Here is a 19,923-nt window from a genome sequence, read left to right on the forward strand (position 1 = left end):
TCAGAATATGGCTACAATGTAAGATTCGTCATCAAGGGTGAAATGTCTCGGGGGCTTCATACAACAATGGCCTAGTGTTTGGCTATCTAGCAACACGCTTTACATAGTTGCACTATAAAACTCCTCAAACTAGGAAAAGCGTATGACTCCTCCTAGTGCATATCTTCCCCTTGATTCTCATAAGTAAGAGGTGATTGGTGGCTCCCCTTACTTCTTGATTATGAAGGTGACAACCTCAACACATTTCAACTAACATTCCTACATCCTAATAACATGATTTTCTAGTTTATCCCAAGTCTCAAAATTTTAAAACAACTTTTGGTCTTATTTGGAAAACACTCGCATGCCCGGGTCCACCCGCATTTGGAAAGCACCCGCATGCATTTATGCTTTCACATCTCCTCGACTTAAGGATATACCATCCATTAATATATGATAATAATTCTCTCTATATCTCAATATTATGTCTTCTATATTTATTAATTCAACCTTAGAAAATTTTGAATGTGTACACACTACTCCATTATCTTCCAAGGGGATTTTTTCTAACGCTAGGAAGGAAACACTTTTCGTTTTATGAGAAATCTAATTTATTATTACCTAATATTTAATCAATCTATTATTTTACAAGGCTTACTAATGTTATTTTCTCTCTCTCTAACCTTTTTGTTGTATACACATGAGATGGTTCCAAACCAATCTTGTCTAGCTTGCTTAGAAAATAATCCCATATATTTATTCAACCTTACTTCTTAGGCTTGCTATCCAAATCAATATTTTTCAAGGCTTGCTAGTGTTATTTTCTCCCTCCAACCTTTTTGTGATATGCATATGAGATGGTTCCATACTAATCTTGTCAAGAAATAATCCCATATATTTCTTCAACCTTACTTCTTAGGCTTGCCTTCATTGGGTGTTCCTCTTTTGACCCTTGCTCTTTCATCCTTTCCTCTTAAAATAAATCATGAAAATAAATCTACTTTATATTTTTATTTATTTATTGATTGAAATAATAGGAGATATCTTACAATATCATCTAAGCAAAGTTAAGCTCTTAGGTTCAAATATGCACATATGTACCCTATGTGCACACATGGACATTTTCCTTAATTGTTTTATTCCAAGTAAATAATTCTTACTCTTATTTTCTAGAATTAATTTTCTTAATAATCTCAAGAACTTTAGACCACCTCATTTTCGATTTATCAAACAAAAATTTATAGTAATGTAAGTGGAAGGCATGCATTGCCCATTGGAAAAAATGTCATATTTGTTTTTGCCCCATGGAGTTATATGGGTTGAGTCCTTTTCTAAGTGTCATATTTGTTTTAGCCATGGAGTCATATGGGTTGAGTCCTTTTCTAATAACTAATAAGTTTATTGAATTATATAAACGGAGAATAGCAAGGGCATAGCTTACACACCTTACACCAACTTGTTAGTTCAAGCATGACAATTGGTTAGATGTAGAGGGACTTAGACAATGATACCATCGTATAGCATGACCTGATGTTTTGTTGCACAAAGTACAAGGTTCTCATCCCTACACAAGTTGCGAGAATGTTGAGGAATACCACTATAGGCATGCACTTGGTGATTGGTAATCAACATGAGATAAAGTAGAGAACCTTCACAGTCATCGTTGATGTGGAATGGTAGTATAACATGCATGACAGATATAGGAAACCAAGAAAAATCTAATTCATAAAAGTAGTGGATGATGCAAGTTCATATTCCAAGAGACTATACTATGGAAAGTCAAGCACACATTATGATTTGGTAGAAGACATCAAAAGTTAGTAGGGTAAAGTATCTAGGTCATGTGTAAAGAATGGTAAGTATCTAGGTCATGTGTAAAGAATGGACAAGTGTGTGAATGATTTAAGGTTGTTCACATGGAGTGCTCCTCCCTTTCTTCTCTAGTTGGTCACTTGCTATAGACAAAGCACTCCAAATGATGCGGTTTTACAAGATTGTCTTTATTTATCTATTTAATAAGCCTAATCCAAGGTAGACTTATATGTCAACTGGCACATGGAGCTTGCGATTAGCTTGGGTGAACATCGAAGGGCACATAAGGGACGTAGGATGTGTAAAGGATGTTAGACATGTCCTCTATGGTGCATACAACCATGGCGAGGGGCTCCACTCTACTCAATCTTCACCCAATCAAAACTTAGAGAGCGTTCATCTAAAACATGCACAAGAAGAATCTCCTACTTTGAATCCTCCCCCCAAGTTGAGCCTACTTTAAGTGATAAGATAACGTGTAGAGTGGTTCCTATGGAGTCCGGACAAAATGCTAATGGCCAAAGACTCAAAAACGCGGAAAAGGGTTGTCAGTGTTCTGCCTCGATAAAACATTACTCTCTTGCTCTTTGGACTCATGCAACTCGGTGTCTATAGGTTGATGTTTTGGTGCGAAAGAGCGCTCGCCTGCAACGAGAGCCTTCCCCTCTGAGGTGAGCAGTTTATGTCCATTCTTGCATGTTTCGTATTCAAGCATAGTTAATCTTTTTACAGAGAGAGTCGATGAGAACCACAGGTTAGAGAGAGAAGTGTTGATCTTCACGAAGATGAGGACCCCAGGTGTGTGTGAGAGAGAGAGAGAGAGAGAGAGAGAGAGAGAGAGAGAGAGAGCATCTTGTTTGCCATCTTTGCGAATTCTGGTGCTCTTGCAGATCTAATGTACCTGGCTTGAAGAGGGGTACTCGAATGGCCCTTTATACCCTTCGAGGATCCTACAGGCCAGAATCCGGGTCCCTTGTGGATGTGCAAAGAAGACTTCCTTCACCAAGCAAGCCTCTATGGAGCCATTTCACAAGCATCAATCTGGGGTGGGATGTGTCAGTTTTCACTGTCGGTGGGCAGCATACATTGGGCAAATGTTTTGCTACAGATCACCTAAGCATATCATGCAGAGGGCCTTATGCGCATTGCAGCTCTGCTTTCCAAAGCAGTAGCCGTGCTACACAATACGGTTTTGCCATTTTGCATCATTTCACAGCAAAATCTGGTTTCTCACAGGAATTTGGAAAGGGGGTCTCCTGCAAATGCAGCAACTCTTTTGGTGAATTGGGGAGTGCAGCCATCGTGGAATGGAAGCCTGCTCTCGACAATCTTCTTTTAGTCTCAAGCATTGCACTCGCATACATCGCAGGGATCATAACTCCAGCAACTCCAGCCCCTTCCTTGCCTTCCGAGGGCCCTACTGGGACAGGACTTGAAAAGTAAGCCCACACCTTTATATCTTCATTGTGCTATGTCATTGAACATCTTGATTATGATCATTGATGTTCTTAACCCACGTGTACTTTGAGATTCTTATGCATCACCAAATGGGCTGGCTTACATTTTTGGCAGAGTAACTGGACGTGTTCACATAGCAACTGCAGATAATCTAAGAATTTTAACTCTGCTGGTTCCTTTTGCATTGTTATGTAAGGTGTTTAGAATGCTACACCTCAGAAATGTTCTAACGTCAGGGCCTTCTCTTTGGCTTTAGCATTCTTTGGGCTGGGAGTGGCAGTTACTCTGCACGGGATGAAAAGACGTCCTTTTCTTATAAGTCGTGTGAGAAAGTAATTGGTCTGATTATGATTCTCATGTCATTTCAATGAGTTGTTCTTACAACTCTAGATGTGGTGTGGTAAAATTTGCATGGATCCCTAGTCTCAAGATTGCAACCCTGTTGGTGTTACAGATTTGAAAGCACATGGGAAGCTTTGCTAGGCTGCAGTATGGATTGTAAGAAGGGGAGATTTTTGTGCTTGTGGGCCTAGTATGCTGAAATTTTGGGCCTGTATCAACGTTGTGTGAGTGACAGGAGGCAATTGTTCTCCTCAAATCGGGTGATTAAGGGAATGCAAGGGTTCTCCCAAGCATGTATGCATTTGTATTGTGCTCGAAGGAGGTTTAGAGAGATTGGTGAATGTATGAAGATGAAAAGGGTGAGAGATTCATGATGTAAGCAATGATGTAATCTTGATGATATCATGGGCACTTGGTTGGCCCCATGGGCAGGTTGAGATGTCTAACCTATCATTGTGGTAATCATCCAATGTGGATTTAGTACTTTGGTATAATCCACTCTAGCTCTACGAGTTTTCAAGTTAGTAGGGTACTTAGGTTGATGTTTTAGGTCATGTTTTACTCATGGAAATAGTGATAGTGAAGGCATGTGGGAATCTTGGGAGGTGTAGATGGAGGGTTGCTAGAGGTTTTGTGGATGAAAGAGGTAGCATAGTCAGCTCTGACCATAGGCAGGAAGATTTAAAAATGGGGTATGCTAGGAGTCAATGTGAGGGACCCAATAATGTAGTCAACATCACTACGCCCACCACCTCCATACGATAGAGCCCACTAGCATGGTATTCTATTGAACATAACCAAACCATATGCTGTACCCATCTCAAGCAAGTGCTTCATATGTTGTGTGGTTTCTGAGTTAGTTGGTTGAGCGTCTGCTTGTGTCCATCTAAAATGCAATTAGGTTGTTTAAGTTGATTGTTTCGCTTTCGTTACTCATTTGCAAGAAATTGAGAAGTTACTCCAAAAAGAGTTTTGGGATAGAGAGTATTGCTTCAGATTTAGCCCTCCAAGGACAAACAATACATGATCAGCCTTGTGGTGTGTAATGGTGGAATTGAAACAAAAGCTATCATCTCTAGCAGATATGAACTCTGGAAAATCTAATTACATCAATTAGTAGGTTAATTGTGACTTAGCATAAAACCAGGGTAAATACATGAGAGAGCGAGCTAGCTTCTCTCTCCACCCAACCACAGTATGGCCCCTTCTCAGTAGCACGACTCTCTCTTGAAGCCCCAATTGGTATTTCCGTCAATCGTGGCTTCCTTCACATGTAGGCCTCACACCCCCTTGCCCAACACTTACCTTGTGGCCATAACTTACTCTATGGCTTGTCCCCCTTTTGGGCCTTTCATAAAATACTATTCAAATAAAGCCTCTGAGCATTCTCTAAGCCTCTTATCTTAAGATTGGTCATCTCAAATGTTGGTTAAGCCGTCTAGACTCCGAGTTACGCACCCTTCTCCAGGGGTTTCCCATCAATATATAGGACATTCAATACTTCCTTTCCCTCTCCACAAATAGACGAGCTAATTTCGGAGTCTTCACATCCTTTTTTGGTTGGAATAAAATGAGCCATTTTCGTCAATTGATCAACTACCACCCACATTGCATTTTGGGTAGTCTTGTAATAAAACCCATGGAAATGCTCTTCCATTTGCCAGGTTGGATCTCCAATGGATTTAGTAGGCGGCCTACCTTAAGGCGTTTTGCCTTTGTCACTTACATTTCTGGCACTCTAAAACATAATCTTGGACGCTGTTGTTTATACCTAGCTAGAAAAATTTTATCTTTAGAAGAGTGTAAGTCCAACACTAGAACTATCTTGACACTCATAAAGGAGTTGGTACCTGAGGTCATGTGATCCCCTGGTATGTACATTGCATATTCTTCCTTTATAGAGCAGATACCCATTCTCAATGGTATATTTCTTCCGTTTGAGTCCTTCCTTAGCACCTTTATGTGGTGCTTCCTGCATCCATCCTTGATGCAACTTTATTTCCTCCCCTATTCGCGTTTCTTTTCTATGCAACTTCATTAGGATTGACATCCATCTTTGATGCATCTCTTCATTTTAATTGCTTTCCAAACCTCAAAGTAGAGGGTATTGTGCTCACATCTTCCCTTGATGGAATCTAGAAACGCTTTATGAAATTGAGTAAACTCAATGGTAAAACTAATTTACCATTGCCATTTGGGCAAGGGAATCGGCTACCACATGCACTTCCCTTTTTAATACCTCAATTAGTAATTGAACTCTTCCAACATCTTAGCCTAACAAGCCTTTCTGCCATGAATGTTTGGCTGATTACAAATCCATTTGATACTTTCAATGATGAGTCAGGATTTGAAATTTGGCACCATATAAATAATGATGCCACCTCTTCAATGCATGAATTGGAGCATAAAGCTCCTTCTTGTATGCTGAATAATTCAGCTTGAAGAGATCCAACTTCTTGCTTTCAAAAGTAGTGGTCTTCCTTTTTGTAAAAGTTTAAAGGACAGCTCCTACAACATTATTACTTGGAGCAGATTTGACCACAAAATTCTCTTTTGGGTCTACCACTTTCAGCACAAGAGCTGTGGCTACAAGTAGCTTAAGCTTTTCAAAGCTTTGCTTTCGGGCTTTAGTTATGTGCTTGATGCTAAACTTGGGTTAGTTGACCTAATTTGGGGGTGAGGGGGCATTGCAATTAGGGATGTAGGTTGATTCTAGCGGTTAAGACTCATATATTGTTTGAGAGAGAAAGAAAGTTATATTTAACGTCTTCAAAAGACCCAGTGGGTCTATGAGACCAAAAGTGATGCAGTAGTGTCTATGTAATCTCATCACGGTACAAAAGAAAACAAAGACTAGAGCTTTGAGCTGGGAATGTCAAATCCGAGCCATATGATACAAAGTGGGACCATCATCATCATACAATCTATATGGAGCTAACCCCCCGGTAGGGGGAGGGGGCCATCAAGGATATTGAGCATGGGGTTAGCATGGAGAGAGAGAGAGAGAGAGAGAGAGGGGGGGGAGTGTCACCAATTGGCCGACCATTTGGTCCATCTTCAGATTTGTGTCTCGTTCACTTGAGGCCAGGCCGGTGTCTCATGTGAAGGGGCCAGTATTTTTGCATAACATGGACGGGAGCCAGACTAGTGCCACCCGTGTGTTAGCAGGATGGTGTCGTATGGACGGGAGCCAGACTGGTGCCACCAGTGTATGACCTGGACTGTGCTCTATCCATGGGATTGTCACGCCATGGAAGGACCAGTATTTGTGCCGTGTCTTGCCTATGGGACTGTCACTCCATAGGGAGGCTCGTGCTTGGATCTGTGTTTACCTATGGGACTGTCACTCCATAGGGAGGCTCGTGCCTGGATCTGTGTCTTACCTATGGGACTGTCACTCCATAGGAAGACCGGGATTTATGTTTTCTGCCGTGCCATCATTGTGCCCGACAGAAATGTTTAGTACTTGTTTCATGAAAACGGGAGATACGTCCATGATATTGTTTGCACATGCATTCATGTTTTGCATGTTTGGAACTATTTTCGCATGACTTGTATTTTTGTTTTTGCCTGTTTGACGTGCCACTTATTGAGCGGGGACGCCTGCCAGTGAGTCGTGAAGTTTGCTCTGTCTTCTGACGAGTTTTGTTGCGTGTGAACAGGTGGTAAGTGTATTGCACTTGTTTATTTTATAGCATTCTTTTTAACCTTTGTTTTTATAAGGTTGCAGGTTCACACTCATTAATGAGTGGACACCCTCCCCAAATATTACTTGGTGTCCTTGGTAGGGTGGGCACCCATGTTTGGGTCATGGAGGGTAAAGGAAACCTCTCGTGTGTGGGGGTGGGTGCATGGCCACCTACCCACCCCCCACCTTGGAACTGGCCGCCTCCATGCAAGCTAGGGGGGGGCCGGCCAGCTGTTGGACGTGTGCCCTCTCCAACACCTACATATGGGCGATCACTTCATCAGCTTGGGCATTCGACTGTGCAGGCGACCGTTCCTTCCGGCTATTCCCCTTGCTTTGGCGGCTGCGTACAAACTTCGCTCCTCTCTGGCCAGCAGGCGGCTGTGCCCATAAACCTCTCCACTCTGCAGGCAGCTGCGCCCAGACACAGGCGGCTGCGCCCATATACCTCTCCACTCTGCAGGCAGCTGCGCCCAGACACAGGCGGCTGCGCCCATATTCCTCTCCACTCTGCAGGCGGCTGCGCCCAGACACAGGCGGCTGCGCCGGACACCTCTCCACTTGCTGACGGCTGCGCTTAGATCTCCAGGCGGTTGCGTACTCTTCTCTCTTCCCAGCAAGTTGCTGCGCCTTGGTGTCCTTCTCTAGCAGCTGCACTTAGGCGCCTCTGGTATTTGTCTTCCACTAGCGAGCTACAAGTAAGTGGATTGAGATTTAAGCAAAGGACTTTGATGTAAATCAAGGGATACTCTCTGCTACTAACACCCGTTCGGTGCCGGGTAGTCCAAGCTTCTGGAGAACCACGGTCCATGGGTACCGAGATCGGGAGAGCCAGGCGTTAGTACGGGAGCGCCTGTTTGTGCGTGGTCCTGGAACATCAGTGGGGCGTTCTCTACGGATTCGAGTGAAGGCACAGGACCGTAGAGACTAAACTTCTCAAGTGGATCGCTCTCCTTCGAACGTCTACTTCGAGTCTCTTGTTTGGTAACTGTATTCATCCCAGTTGTACATGGACATCATCTGGTTCATTGAACCCATGGAGCATTGTATTTTTTAAATACTCCCAATAATATATCATATATTCAAGGGGGGGGCCGGCCTGTTCCGGTCCCAGTGGTGGTGTCCATTTATCAACATTTCATTTCATTTCAGTTTTCAGTTTTCAGTTGTTTTTAAGTTGTCCATTCAAATTGTGATATTTAAGTTGTGCTATTACGCGTGTGGGTGTCCAACGGAGTCTATTTCCACTTGACGGGATCGGTTTCATTGGTATCAGAGCATGGTTATTTTCCTCTTCTTAGTGGGGAAACGAACGTGTGTATTGGACACGCCGCTTCTAGCACACTTAACACAATGGACAGCCAAGGCAACCCTTTGGAAGTGCCTAATTCGAGGGGCCTATCTAGTGCCTCGCGTGGTTCTGATGCTTTACAGGGAAGTTCTGATGCTTTACAGGGAAGGCAGAAGCCCCTTGAGAGGGTGAATGATAGTGATTCAAGGGGATCACTGTCTCGAGGAAAGACAGTTATGCAAGAAGAAGAGCGTAATGCAATGAGGGCTGAATTGGAGCATATGAGAAAGCTTTTGCAGGCACAAGAGCAAGAGCTGAAATTTTTGCATGAAGATCCCCATGTGCAAAGTGCCATTGAAGCAAGGAAAGCCGATACAATGGTAGACATGACTTTTGAGTCCATGGCATGAGAAGTGGGCAAGAAGCCAAGGGAGTTGGCACTTTCCTACCTCCTCCGCAAAGGTGACATCAAAGAGGGGGAAGATGGAGAGCTGAAATTCAGAAATCCACCTTGCTTGAAGCATGTAGATCGCGCATCTCAAAGGTTGAGGTCTTTTATGCAAAGGGAAGAGGTGACAGTCACCTCTCGTCATGCATCTTCTCCACAAGGCACAAAGGCTGACAGGTATATGTATGCTAGTGCTCATAGAGGGCATGATGGTCACATTCATTCAAGACATGTATCCCATGGAGGGGGTGACAGGTCTGCCACTAGAGTTGTCTCATGGAGAGACATTGCCTTATGTAGGAAGGTCACATGCATCTGATTCTCAGGTTCGTGGAGCACATGCCACCGTGCTTTATGAAACTGCCATGATGGCCCATGGAGCCCATGCAGATAGGACTACCCTGTTGGATAAGGGGAAAAGAAAAAGAGAGGACCATGAGCCTCATACCAGAAAGCTCAAGGAATTTAAAGCAGGTGACAAGTCCGTTAAGTTTGATGTTTTTCATGGAGAGCATGATGCTTCCAAAGTGTTAGCATTTGTGGCACAGTTTGACATTGCTTTTAGCGATGAGGACTTCACTGAGAAATCTAAAGTACGCCATGCTAGCATGTTTTTGAAGGGGACCGCTGCACATTAGCGGATCACTGAAAAGATCACCAAAGACCCCATTTGCACCTGGAAAGAGTTTAAGGACAGATTTTATGCTCAGTTCTTGCCACCTAATGCGGAGCAAACTCTCATCCAAAAGTGGGATAGACTTGAGCAAAGAGATAATGAAAGTGTGCAACAGTATGTCAATAAGTTTTGGAAAGTGTTGCTTGAGGTAACTCCTTTTATGCAAATCACTGAGGATGAAAGAAAGAGGAAGTTTCACTCTGGATTGCAACCAGCTTATCGTTCGGGCATTGAATTGCACCCGAAACACACTTTGCAATAGCTTATAGCCTCTGCTCTTGCTACGGAGCACTTGGTGCTCAAAATTAAGCAAGATCAAGGTGGTTCAAAGGGCAAAGATAAGGCTGTCCCAAATCTGCAAAAAAGGTGGACAGCCACCTAAAAAGAGCTTCCGGGAGATCCAGAAGGGAGGAAAAGTTGAAAATACCTCATCTAAAGATCATGGCCCAAAGAAGAACAAATTTGGCTTGACCCCCGAGCAAAGGGAGCAATATGCCAAGGAGGGGAAATGTTTTTCTTGTGGCAGCAAAGAGCACATGTTTCGACAATGCCCTGACCGCAAACCAAAGCATGAGGACAAGCCAACCAAGGCTAATGTGCATGCAGTTGCCGATGTGTAGGAAAACACAAAACATGATGCAAAAGAGCGGATGGTATGCAAAGCATGGGGTCAAATCAAGGATCAGCCCGCCTTATTCATGTTTGATGATTGTGCAACCGATAACTTCATCTCTATTCAAATGGCAGCTGCCTTGGGTATTGAGGTTGAGAACATGGGACCTCAGATTGAAGCAGAAGCTGCCTTTGTTGGTAAAGAGGTGCAGGTTACCCCACTAATAGGGAAGTTGCGCATACATATCCAGGATGTGGATGTGATGTATTGCTGGGCAAGCCATGGCATCATAGGCTTGAGCCCCGCAAAGAGTACAAGACAAACATGATTTCTTTTATGCATAGAGGCCGCATGCATTTCATTGATGCCGGCAAGGAAGGGGATTCCATCCCACTTGTATCTCACATCCAGATTAATAAAGCAATGAAAAAGAGTCTTTCTGCGTACTTGGTTTTTGTTCGTGATAGCATTGTACCAAGTCATCAAAATGTGGATGCTATGACTTACGATAGGCTGAATTTTCTTCATGCATTCAACAATTGTTTTGCTGATGCATTGCCAGGTGAATTACCTCCCCAAAGGCCCGAGGATCATCGCATAGATCTTGTGCCAGGCAGTTCTCCACCCAACAAACCCGCATACCGTGTGAGTGCCGCACAACAAGAAGAGATTATGAAGCAGGTAAATGAGCTTTTAGAGAAAGATTTGGTTCAGCCAAGTTCCTCACCTTATTGCTCTCCCGTGCTTCTTGTTCAAAAGAAAGACGGTTTATTTCACATGTGTGTGGACTATAGAGCTTTAAATTAAGCTTACCATCAAGAATAGATTCCCAATCCCGCGTATTGATGACATTTTGGATAAGCTTGACGGCTCGGCTTGTTTCAGCCGTCTTGATTTGAAGAGTGGTTATCACCAAATACGAGTGGTGCCACAAGATGTCCACAAAACTGCATTCAGGACAGCTTTTGGATTATATGAATTTTTGGTGATGCCTTTTGGTCTCACCAATGCTCCTGCCACATTTAATCGTATGATGGATAGGATATTCCGACCCCATCGCAAATTCACAGGTGTATTCTTTGATGACATCTTGGTTTTCTCCAAGAATGAGCAGGAACATAGAACTCATTTGGTCACAGTGTTCGAAGAGTTGCGGAAGCATAAACTTTTCATTAATGCCAAGAAAAGTGAGTTCTTTCTTTCAGAGATACATTATTTGGGTCACATTGTATCCAAGGATGGAGTAACAATAGATCCTGCAAAGATAGAAACCATTCGGAATTGGCCAGAATTGCAAAACGTACATCAAGTACGTAGTTTTCTGGGATTATGTTCATATTATAGGTGTTTCATAAGGCATTTTGCTATGATAGCCACCCCTCTACATGATCTCACAAAGAAGAAAACCACTTTCAAATGGACTCCGAAAGAACAGGATGCCTTCTTGCAGCTCAAGCATGCTATCATATGTGGACCCGTATTGATTGTTCCCGACTTGCAGAGGTCATTCGTAGTGGAATGTGATGCTTGTGGCGATTGTATAGGGGCTGTCCTAAATCAAGAAGGGCATGCAGTTGCATATGAGAGCTGTCGTTTGCATGATGCTGAGCTTCATATGGATATCTATGAGAGAGAGCTCTTGGCTGTAATTCATGCCTTAAAGATATGGAAACAGGCTGAATTTGTAGTCAAGACAGATCATCAAAGCTTGAGATACTTTCTATCTCAAACAAAGCTTTCGGAGAAGCAGATGAGAATGGCAAACTTTCTTTCCATGTTTCATTTTCAGATTGTGCATACTCCGGGAAAGAAAAATGTGGTGGCAGATGCATTATCTAGGAGGCCTTATGTGGCTGCAGTTTCAGTGGCCTCCCACGGGGACTTTTCTGCTATGCGAGATTTGTATCATTTGGATGCTGATTTTTGCCATATATGGACTGATTTGATGGTTGGTCACTCACATGCCTCTTATGTTATCAACGAGGGTTATCTTATGAAGGATAACTGCCTATGTGTGGTGAAGAATTTGCGTCCAAAGGTTATGGAGGAATGTCACGCTCCACCTTATGCTGGTCATAGAGGTATCATGCCCACTACACGCATGATTGAGAGATATTTCTTTCGGCCAAGCATGCGTAAAGACATTGAGGCATATGTACGTGCATGTATTACTTGCCAAAAGGTGAAATTTGACAGGCAAAAACCTCCAGGTTTGCTTCAGCCACCATTGCCTATTTCCTCGCAACCTTGGGAAAGTATTACTATGGATTTTATTATGGACTTGCCTAGATCCCAGCATGGGAATGATGCTATTTGGACCATTGTGGACAGGTTTAGCAAGCAAGCTCATTTCTTGCCCGTCAAGAAAACCATTAAAGTTGATCATATGGTAAAGCTTTTTCTTGCTAATATTTTCAAACATCATGGTATGCCTAAATCCATTGTTGGGGATAGAGATCCGAGGACTACGAGCCTCTTCTGGAGGGCTTTATTTGATAACATGGGCACTAAACTTGAGTTTTCATCAGCTTATCATCCCCAAACGGATGGCCAAAGTGAAGCTGCAAATTTAGCCATGTTGGATTTGTTGAAGTGTTATGTGGCAGATCAAAAGACTGCATGGGAGAAGTATCTTCCACTTGTTGAGTTTGCCTACAACAATACGATCCATGCCTCCACAGGAAAGGCCCCGTTTGAGATTATTTATGGCAGAGTGGTCTTGCCACCCATCCTTCGTACAAAGGATGAGATTTTTGCAGCTGATGAGTATGTTCGTGACTTGGATGTAGCCTTTGCTCAGGTACGGACAGCCATTGCAAGGTCACAAGATAAGCATAAAATGGCTGCGGACAAGCATAGAAGGGACATGCAAGTCAAAGAAGGTGATTGAGTTTTGCTGAAATTTGAGGCAACCCAGCTAGGACACCAGGCTTGAGTGTTACAGATATGTTCCAGCAGATGATGCGAGCAATCGCAAACCAGACAACCAAGTTGGAAGAGCAGAAGACGCAGATTTTGGCTCTGGAAGAGCGTACTCGTTCTCCAGTGCCGTCCGTATCCTAGATTCCAGATCCTCGACATAGGGACTCTCTCGTGGGGTCACGACCACAATCGAGCTCTTTGCTTGAGTTGCAGATGCGTGCATTGGAGATCTGACAACGTGAAGACGATGCGACGCGTGGAACTCGAGCGTTACCTAGCAGCTTTGGACGCCAGATTGACACTGACGGCGCCCTCGAGTCATTTTCCCAAGAAAATGAACTTCAGTAAAAGTATAATGGTAAACTCGACCCCACAACTCTCTCTCTATTCATGGTTGCATCAGTTTGAAGCTTACTTTGCCGCAGTTAGAAAGACAGATACTGACAGAGTGATCTTAGCTAGTTGGTACTTGGAAGGTGAGGCCATTCCTTGGTGGACTCAGTGGGCTCATGCTGCCCACACCACATTAGGTATGGCAGCTTATGTGTGGGACGAGTTTGTCCGCGACCTTAAGCAGCGGTTTCTACTGCCCCACTACCTTGAGCGACTCGAAGAAGAGTTCAGGGGAGCGCGTCAGAATGCGCAACCAATCCTTCAGTTTGCCAATAGAATTTCGACTTTATGTTTGCAATTAGGCTTATTTGATTTAGACAAGAAAGGGCAGTTTTTGTTTGGCCCTGACACGCAAATCCAGTGGGAGGTGCGTATGTTTAGGCCAGCCACCTTCGAAGACGCACTCTCGCTTGCGCAGAGTGCAGACATGAAGCGTAATGGTGGCAAGCCCAAGACTTTCCAGCCGGCTACTCCCAAGGCTACCGCCTCCGGGGGAAAAGGCCAGAACTAGATGGGGTCTTTCCTAGGACAGAGCACGGGAGCCTCTGGCTCCAAGAACTCGAACGATGCGTCTAAGCTTACTCCAGACTAGAAAGCGGAGGCAGGCAAGACCGGTGGCAAGTTGAGTGCTGAGGAGCTTTTTCAGTACAAGAAGGAGGGTAGGTGTTTCTTTTGTCATACAAAAGGACATATGTCTCGGGAGTGTCCTAAGAAGCCTCCAAAGCCTGCCGCCGCTGTCTCCACAGCTTCCGTGGTGAGCCCAACTACCACACAGACCCCAGTGGTTGCCCCTAGTTCTTCAAACCCTAGTGCTTCAGTTGGAGCAATTATTAGCCGGGAACTCAAAGATAAGCAGAAGGGCGCCCATGACCAAGAGTATGAGCGCAACGAATTGCTCAAGTCCTCTGGCTACATAGGTGGCCAAAGAGTTGTCTTGTTTGACAGTGGCAGCACGGAGGATGTGGTCACAGAACAGGCCGCTAGGCGTGCCCGTTTCGTCCTGACTTCGGTGGACAAACAGGTTGAGGGTTTTAGCACAGGCATGACAATGAGTGTCAAGTATGAAGCTCTAGGTGCTAAGTTAGTTATTCAGGGCATAGAATTTGTGCGTGATTTTATGGCTGTCCCTCTTGTAGGAGCAGACATAATTTTGGGTATTCAGTGGTTTCACAAGTTTCTTCCCGATGTCAAGTGGGACAAGCACACGTTCCAGATCAATCGGAATGTGTCAAACGCCCCAGTGACCGTTAAGTGTGGGCTAGGAATTCCGAACTTTCTGCTCATAAGCCACTTGCAGGCTAAGCGAGCAGTCAGGAAAGGCGCACATTGTGCGATGATATACATCCAGGCAGCCCAAACGATGGCCAGTGCTTCCGAGAAGTACTTGGCTCTCCATGAAAAGTTCCAGAAGATTTTTCTTCGGGACAGTCTCTCTCCCCAGCTCCCCCCGTCTAGACCGGAGGACCACAAGATTGACCTCCTCCCAGGCTCGGAACCCCCGAGCAAGTTTCCATATCGCCTTTCCAAGGCAATGGAATCGGAGTTGGACCGCCAACTCCAAGAATTGTTGCATTGCAATCTGGCTTCATCAGCCCCAACGTGTCGCCATTTGCAGCACCGATCTTATTTGTCAAGAAGAAAGATGGGTCTTCTCGATTGTGTGTCGATTATCGTGCACTCAATAAGCTGACTATCAAGAGTAGATTCCCGATGCCTCGAATAGATTATATTCTTGAGAGGCTGAATGGAGCAAAGGTGTTCTCGAAACTTGATTTAAAGAGTGGGTACCACCAGGTGAGGATTGTGGAGGGGGATATCCCCAAGACAGCCTTCCGTACGAAACGGGCCCTCTATGAATTTGTGGTCATGCCATTTGGCTTGACGAACGTCCCAGCTACATTTAACCGCATGATGATGCGTGTTAAATGTAGCTTTGATTGGAAAGTGTGTGTTCATATTTCTAGACGACATACTGGTATTTTCAGCTACGGTTGAGCAGCATGACATTGATGTGGAGAAAGTCCTTAAGTTGCTGGAGAGCAACGAGCTCTACGTCAATGAAAAGAAGTCGGAATTTTATTTATTCCAGGTAATTACTTGGGATACATAATTAGTGTAGAAGACATTTGACTTGATCCGGCTAAAGTGGCCGAGATTGTCGATTGGGAAGTACCTCAGACGGCTTATGACATCAGATTCTTTGTGGGTATATGCCAGGCATACTCCACCCACATAGACAAGTTTTTCGACCTCTCGGCGGATCTCACCGATCTACTAAAGTGTGTGAAGATACGAAGGCAACGAATTCGAATGACTCCACGAGCGTTGGAGGCATTCCAGAACCTCAAGGTAGCTTTGTCAGAAGTGCCTTGTTTAGCACTTGCCTCGTGGGACAAGCCATTTCAGATGATCACCGATGCAAGTAACATTGCAATTGGAGGTGTGTTACAGCAGAATGGTCATCCAGTAGCTTACATGTCTCGTAAGTTACTGCCCGCAGAGAAAAATTACTCAGTCTACGATCGTGAACTCATAGCAGTTATACAGGCCTTGAAACATTGGAAACATTTTCTGTATGGCCGTGCCTTTGAGGTTCGCACTGACCATCAGGCATTATGCTGGATTCCGACAATGCCAAGTGCACAGTGGAGTGACCAACAACACTGCTGGAGCCAGATATTCTACAATTCGGTGGTATGATTGAGTACCTTCCAGGAAAGACCAACCCAGTGGCCGATGCTTTGAGCAGGAAGGGACAAGTGACTTCGATTCTGACCACTAGACTTGACCTTGTTGGTACAGGACTAGATGACATGAAGCACACATACGCGGATTCTGAGGAATTCGGTACACAGTGGGAATAGGCATTGAATGCCACAGGACCATGCCACTTTTTGATACGCGATGGTTGGCTTTTCTACAAAGGCCGACTGTGTGTCATGAAGTCGTTCAGGGCAGCTTTTCTCCATGATGCCCATGACGCCATTACTGGTGGTCATAGGGGCGTGAATTCGACTCTGGAGAAATTAGAACGGCAATATTATTGGCCAAAGATGAGGCGAGATGTGTTTACATACGTACAACGTTGTGATATTGTCAAAAGGTGAAAGCTCCTCGCGGAAAGAAGATAGGGTTATTACAGTCCTTACCAATTCCTGAGGGTCCTTTCCAAGATATTTCAATGGACTTTGTCACGAATCTGTCTCCCAGTCCGAGTAAGCGTAATACGCAGTGCTTAACTATTGTTGATAGATTTAGCAAATTTGTTATGCTTATTCCTTGCAAGGCCAATGTGACCGCCGAGGATGTTGTCCAGTTGTTCATTCGGCATTGGTACTCGATTGGCGGGATTCCTAGGACCATAGTGTCAGACCGAGATGCCAAGTTTACCAGTTATTTTTGGGGGGCATTGTTTGATAACTTTGGTACTAAATTGATTTTTTCAAGTGCATTCTATCCACAGACGGACGGCCAGACAGAGATATACAACCAATTCGCCTTTGATGTGCTGAAGTGTTATGTCCACGATCCGCAAAGTAAGTGGGAATCTTATTTGCCTTTAGTTCAAGTTGTTTTGAATGATTCTTTTTCTTCAGCTATTGGCAGGACTCCATATGAGGCAGTGTTTGGAAGACCTTTCCAGTCGTTTTTGACCAGGACCTTGTCTTTAGTATCTAAAGCGAACAGAGTGACGGAGTCTTACCACGAGATTTTAGAGTTAGTAAAAGACAGGTTGGCTAAAGCGCGAGAGGCCTATACTCGGCAGGCCAATAAAAGCCGAAGGGATATGAAGTTTTCGGAAGGGGATTGGGTTTATCTTCGGATTATGAAGCAAAGTGGGCAAGCGATGCCCAAAGTTGTCTTTCAGCAGCTTTGGACCTTTTCCCATCCAGAAGAAGATTAATGAGGTGTCTATGCAGTTAAAGCTACCTCCAAGTTGGGCTATGCATGATGCGTTTTACGTCAGTTGGTTAAAGCCATATGCAGGTCTTATCCCTTCAGAAATTAAAGACGAGGCGGAACTAGATATTATTGATGAAGCAGAAGTTATGGTTCCAGAACAGATCCTTTTGCACCGTTTCAAGCATGGCTCAGGCCGAAGACACAGACAGTTCCTCACGAAGTTTCAAGACCGAGGGACGAAGCGGTATGGCTTGACAAAGAGTTTTTCAAAGACTATCCGGCGTTATTGACGGATTGTTTGCAGGCTATGCAACTTCCGTCAAGTTAAGCAGAAGGGGATGTCACGTGCATCCCACACTTGGATGCCACGTAGATATATCTGTACAGAAGGTGTAAGACCTGGGATGGTAAACTGGTCCCATGTGAGCCAGTTCGGGACGAGTCAGCCAGGGATCCATCCGAGTCGTCCGAGATCAGGTGTGCATTGTCCTGCACATGAGTCCAAGGTCAAGTGTGCACTGTCCTGCACATGAAACAATGCCAGTCCGCGCTGTGAGTCTCCCTTTGGAATGATGTCAGTGATTCTGTGTATCTGGTATGGTACTGGATGCCAGATCATTGTGTAGACAAGTTAGGGTTTGCTTATAGGAAAGGGGCCAGCCCATAGGGCTACCCCAAGTACTTGTGTGGGCATGGGGACAGTGTAAAACCACCCCCATGAGGGCCAGGAAGGCCCTGGCTGTACCCACCAGCCATGGATAGGCCATGGAGGGCTGTAGGACAGCCCTAGCGGCAAGCCAGGGGAAGCATACAGGCTGTATAGCCTATTTATGGTTGTAAGGGCAAGTATGGGGCAGCCCATACAGGCTGCCCAGACTCCAAACAGCATTCAGACAGTGCCCAGGCCTATTAGAATCCAGGCGCCTAGTGCCCAGCCATCAAGGGAGTGATGCGCAGCTTTAATTTATTTTTATTCAGCATTTATTGCTGCTTATTCCAGTCGTGGGCAGACATATAGTCAGCCGCCTGGATAATAGCTGGCCGACTGCCTTTTATTGGTAGTATAAATAGTGGAGGCCCTAATTCATTGTGTTATCTCATCATTCACCAAGAGCTAAGGCAAACAAGGGCCAGGACAGCCAAGAAGTTGCTAACGCAAAGGGGTGAAGGACTGCATGTCAAGGGCAGAGTTATCTCAGCCAAGAAAGGTCAAGTTTTCCTGTATTTTCTTTTCAGATTTACATCATTCTAATAAAGCAAATACACCATTCGTGGTGGGGGCCCTATAGAGGGTATTCGGGACCCAATAAGCCGTGTGTAGGAGTGATGCCAGCTGGGCTGTAATGGTATCCATAGGTGCCAGGGGATCCATGAGTAGGAGCCCATCCTCTACTCTGCCAGTGTATATGTCTGCCATGTCATGTGTGAAGTAGATGGTAGTGTGTGGCGTCGGTATGTGGGGGGCTGGTGATACTGGTGATCCGGCTAGTGAAAATGCCAAGTATGTATGATCTGCCCCAATAGGACGAGGTGGAATGGAGAATGAGGTGACAAGCTGTGATGCCTTCAAAGACCCCATAATGTAGTCTACCACCGTGCCTCCGGTCCGTGTATGACCTCCATGTGGGAAGCATGTCAGCCCTCCTGATCCTGGCCACTGTAGCATCCCGTTATAAATAACGAGACGATGCCTGGCTCCCAACTCTAGTAAGTGATCCCCATAATGTCCTCTGTCTGGTCCATTGTCCTCTAATGCCCGACTAGCCCCTATCTCCTCTGGATCCACAGGGTGGAGGATCTCCATGTCATCATAGTCATACACCTCACACTGTCTGCTCTGTGTGTGGGCATTGAAGTTGCCCGTAAGAAATACTTCCCCTAGTGTAGAATAATGCATAATCTTCTCTGACAGACAAGTGTATGGCGAGGCTCCTGTCTCCTGCTCCTGTGGCATGTCCTCTGTAATGACATAGGAGGATCCTGATGGAGAAAAGTAACATAGAGCTATGTATATAACCCTGTCCTGTGAGAGCTGTAAGCTGATCCACATGTATCTGGCCTCTGGATCCTGTGCTACCACTCTCAGTCTCCCCTGTAGCTCCCGTCTGAATAGAACTGCTACTCCCCCCGACCCTCTCGAGGTACCCTGGCGTGTGGTCCTCCTGTATGCTGACTCCCACTGGAATCCCTCTACTCGAGGTAGCCCTCTCTCTGGGCTCTGATGTGTCTCTGTCAGAAGTATGATGTCTCTCCCCACCATAACATGCTCCAGTCGTCCAGGCCGCACCCATAGTGAACCATTACAGTTCCATACTGCCATGTGTATCTCTGTCAGTGGCCTGGTCTGTGTCCCATAGGCCCCAAACCGCTAATCCATGGGCCGGCCATCAATGATGAG

At 45.0% G+C, this 19,923-nt stretch overlaps 1 protein-coding gene across 1 annotated transcript in view; it reads left to right on the forward strand.

The window, feature by feature from the left end:
- Positions 1–2,307: 2,307 nt before the first annotated feature.
- Positions 2,308–19,923, forward strand: part of LOC147603035 (phosphoglycolate phosphatase) — a 75,938-nt gene continuing 58,322 nt past the window's right edge. The window contains exons 1-2 of the mRNA XM_086797025.1: positions 2,308–2,462; positions 2,682–3,230. Coding sequence (XP_086653151.1) covers positions 2,716–3,230 — 515 coding nt within the window. The 5' untranslated portion in view covers positions 2,308–2,462; positions 2,682–2,715. The remainder of the gene's footprint in view (positions 2,463–2,681; positions 3,231–19,923) is intronic.

Source organism: Cibotium barometz, chromosome 65 (genome assembly GCF_041138505.1).
Source record: "Cibotium barometz isolate CiBa-2024 chromosome 65, ASM4113850v1, whole genome shotgun sequence".
NCBI lineage: Eukaryota > Viridiplantae > Streptophyta > Polypodiopsida > Cyatheales > Cibotiaceae > Cibotium > Cibotium barometz.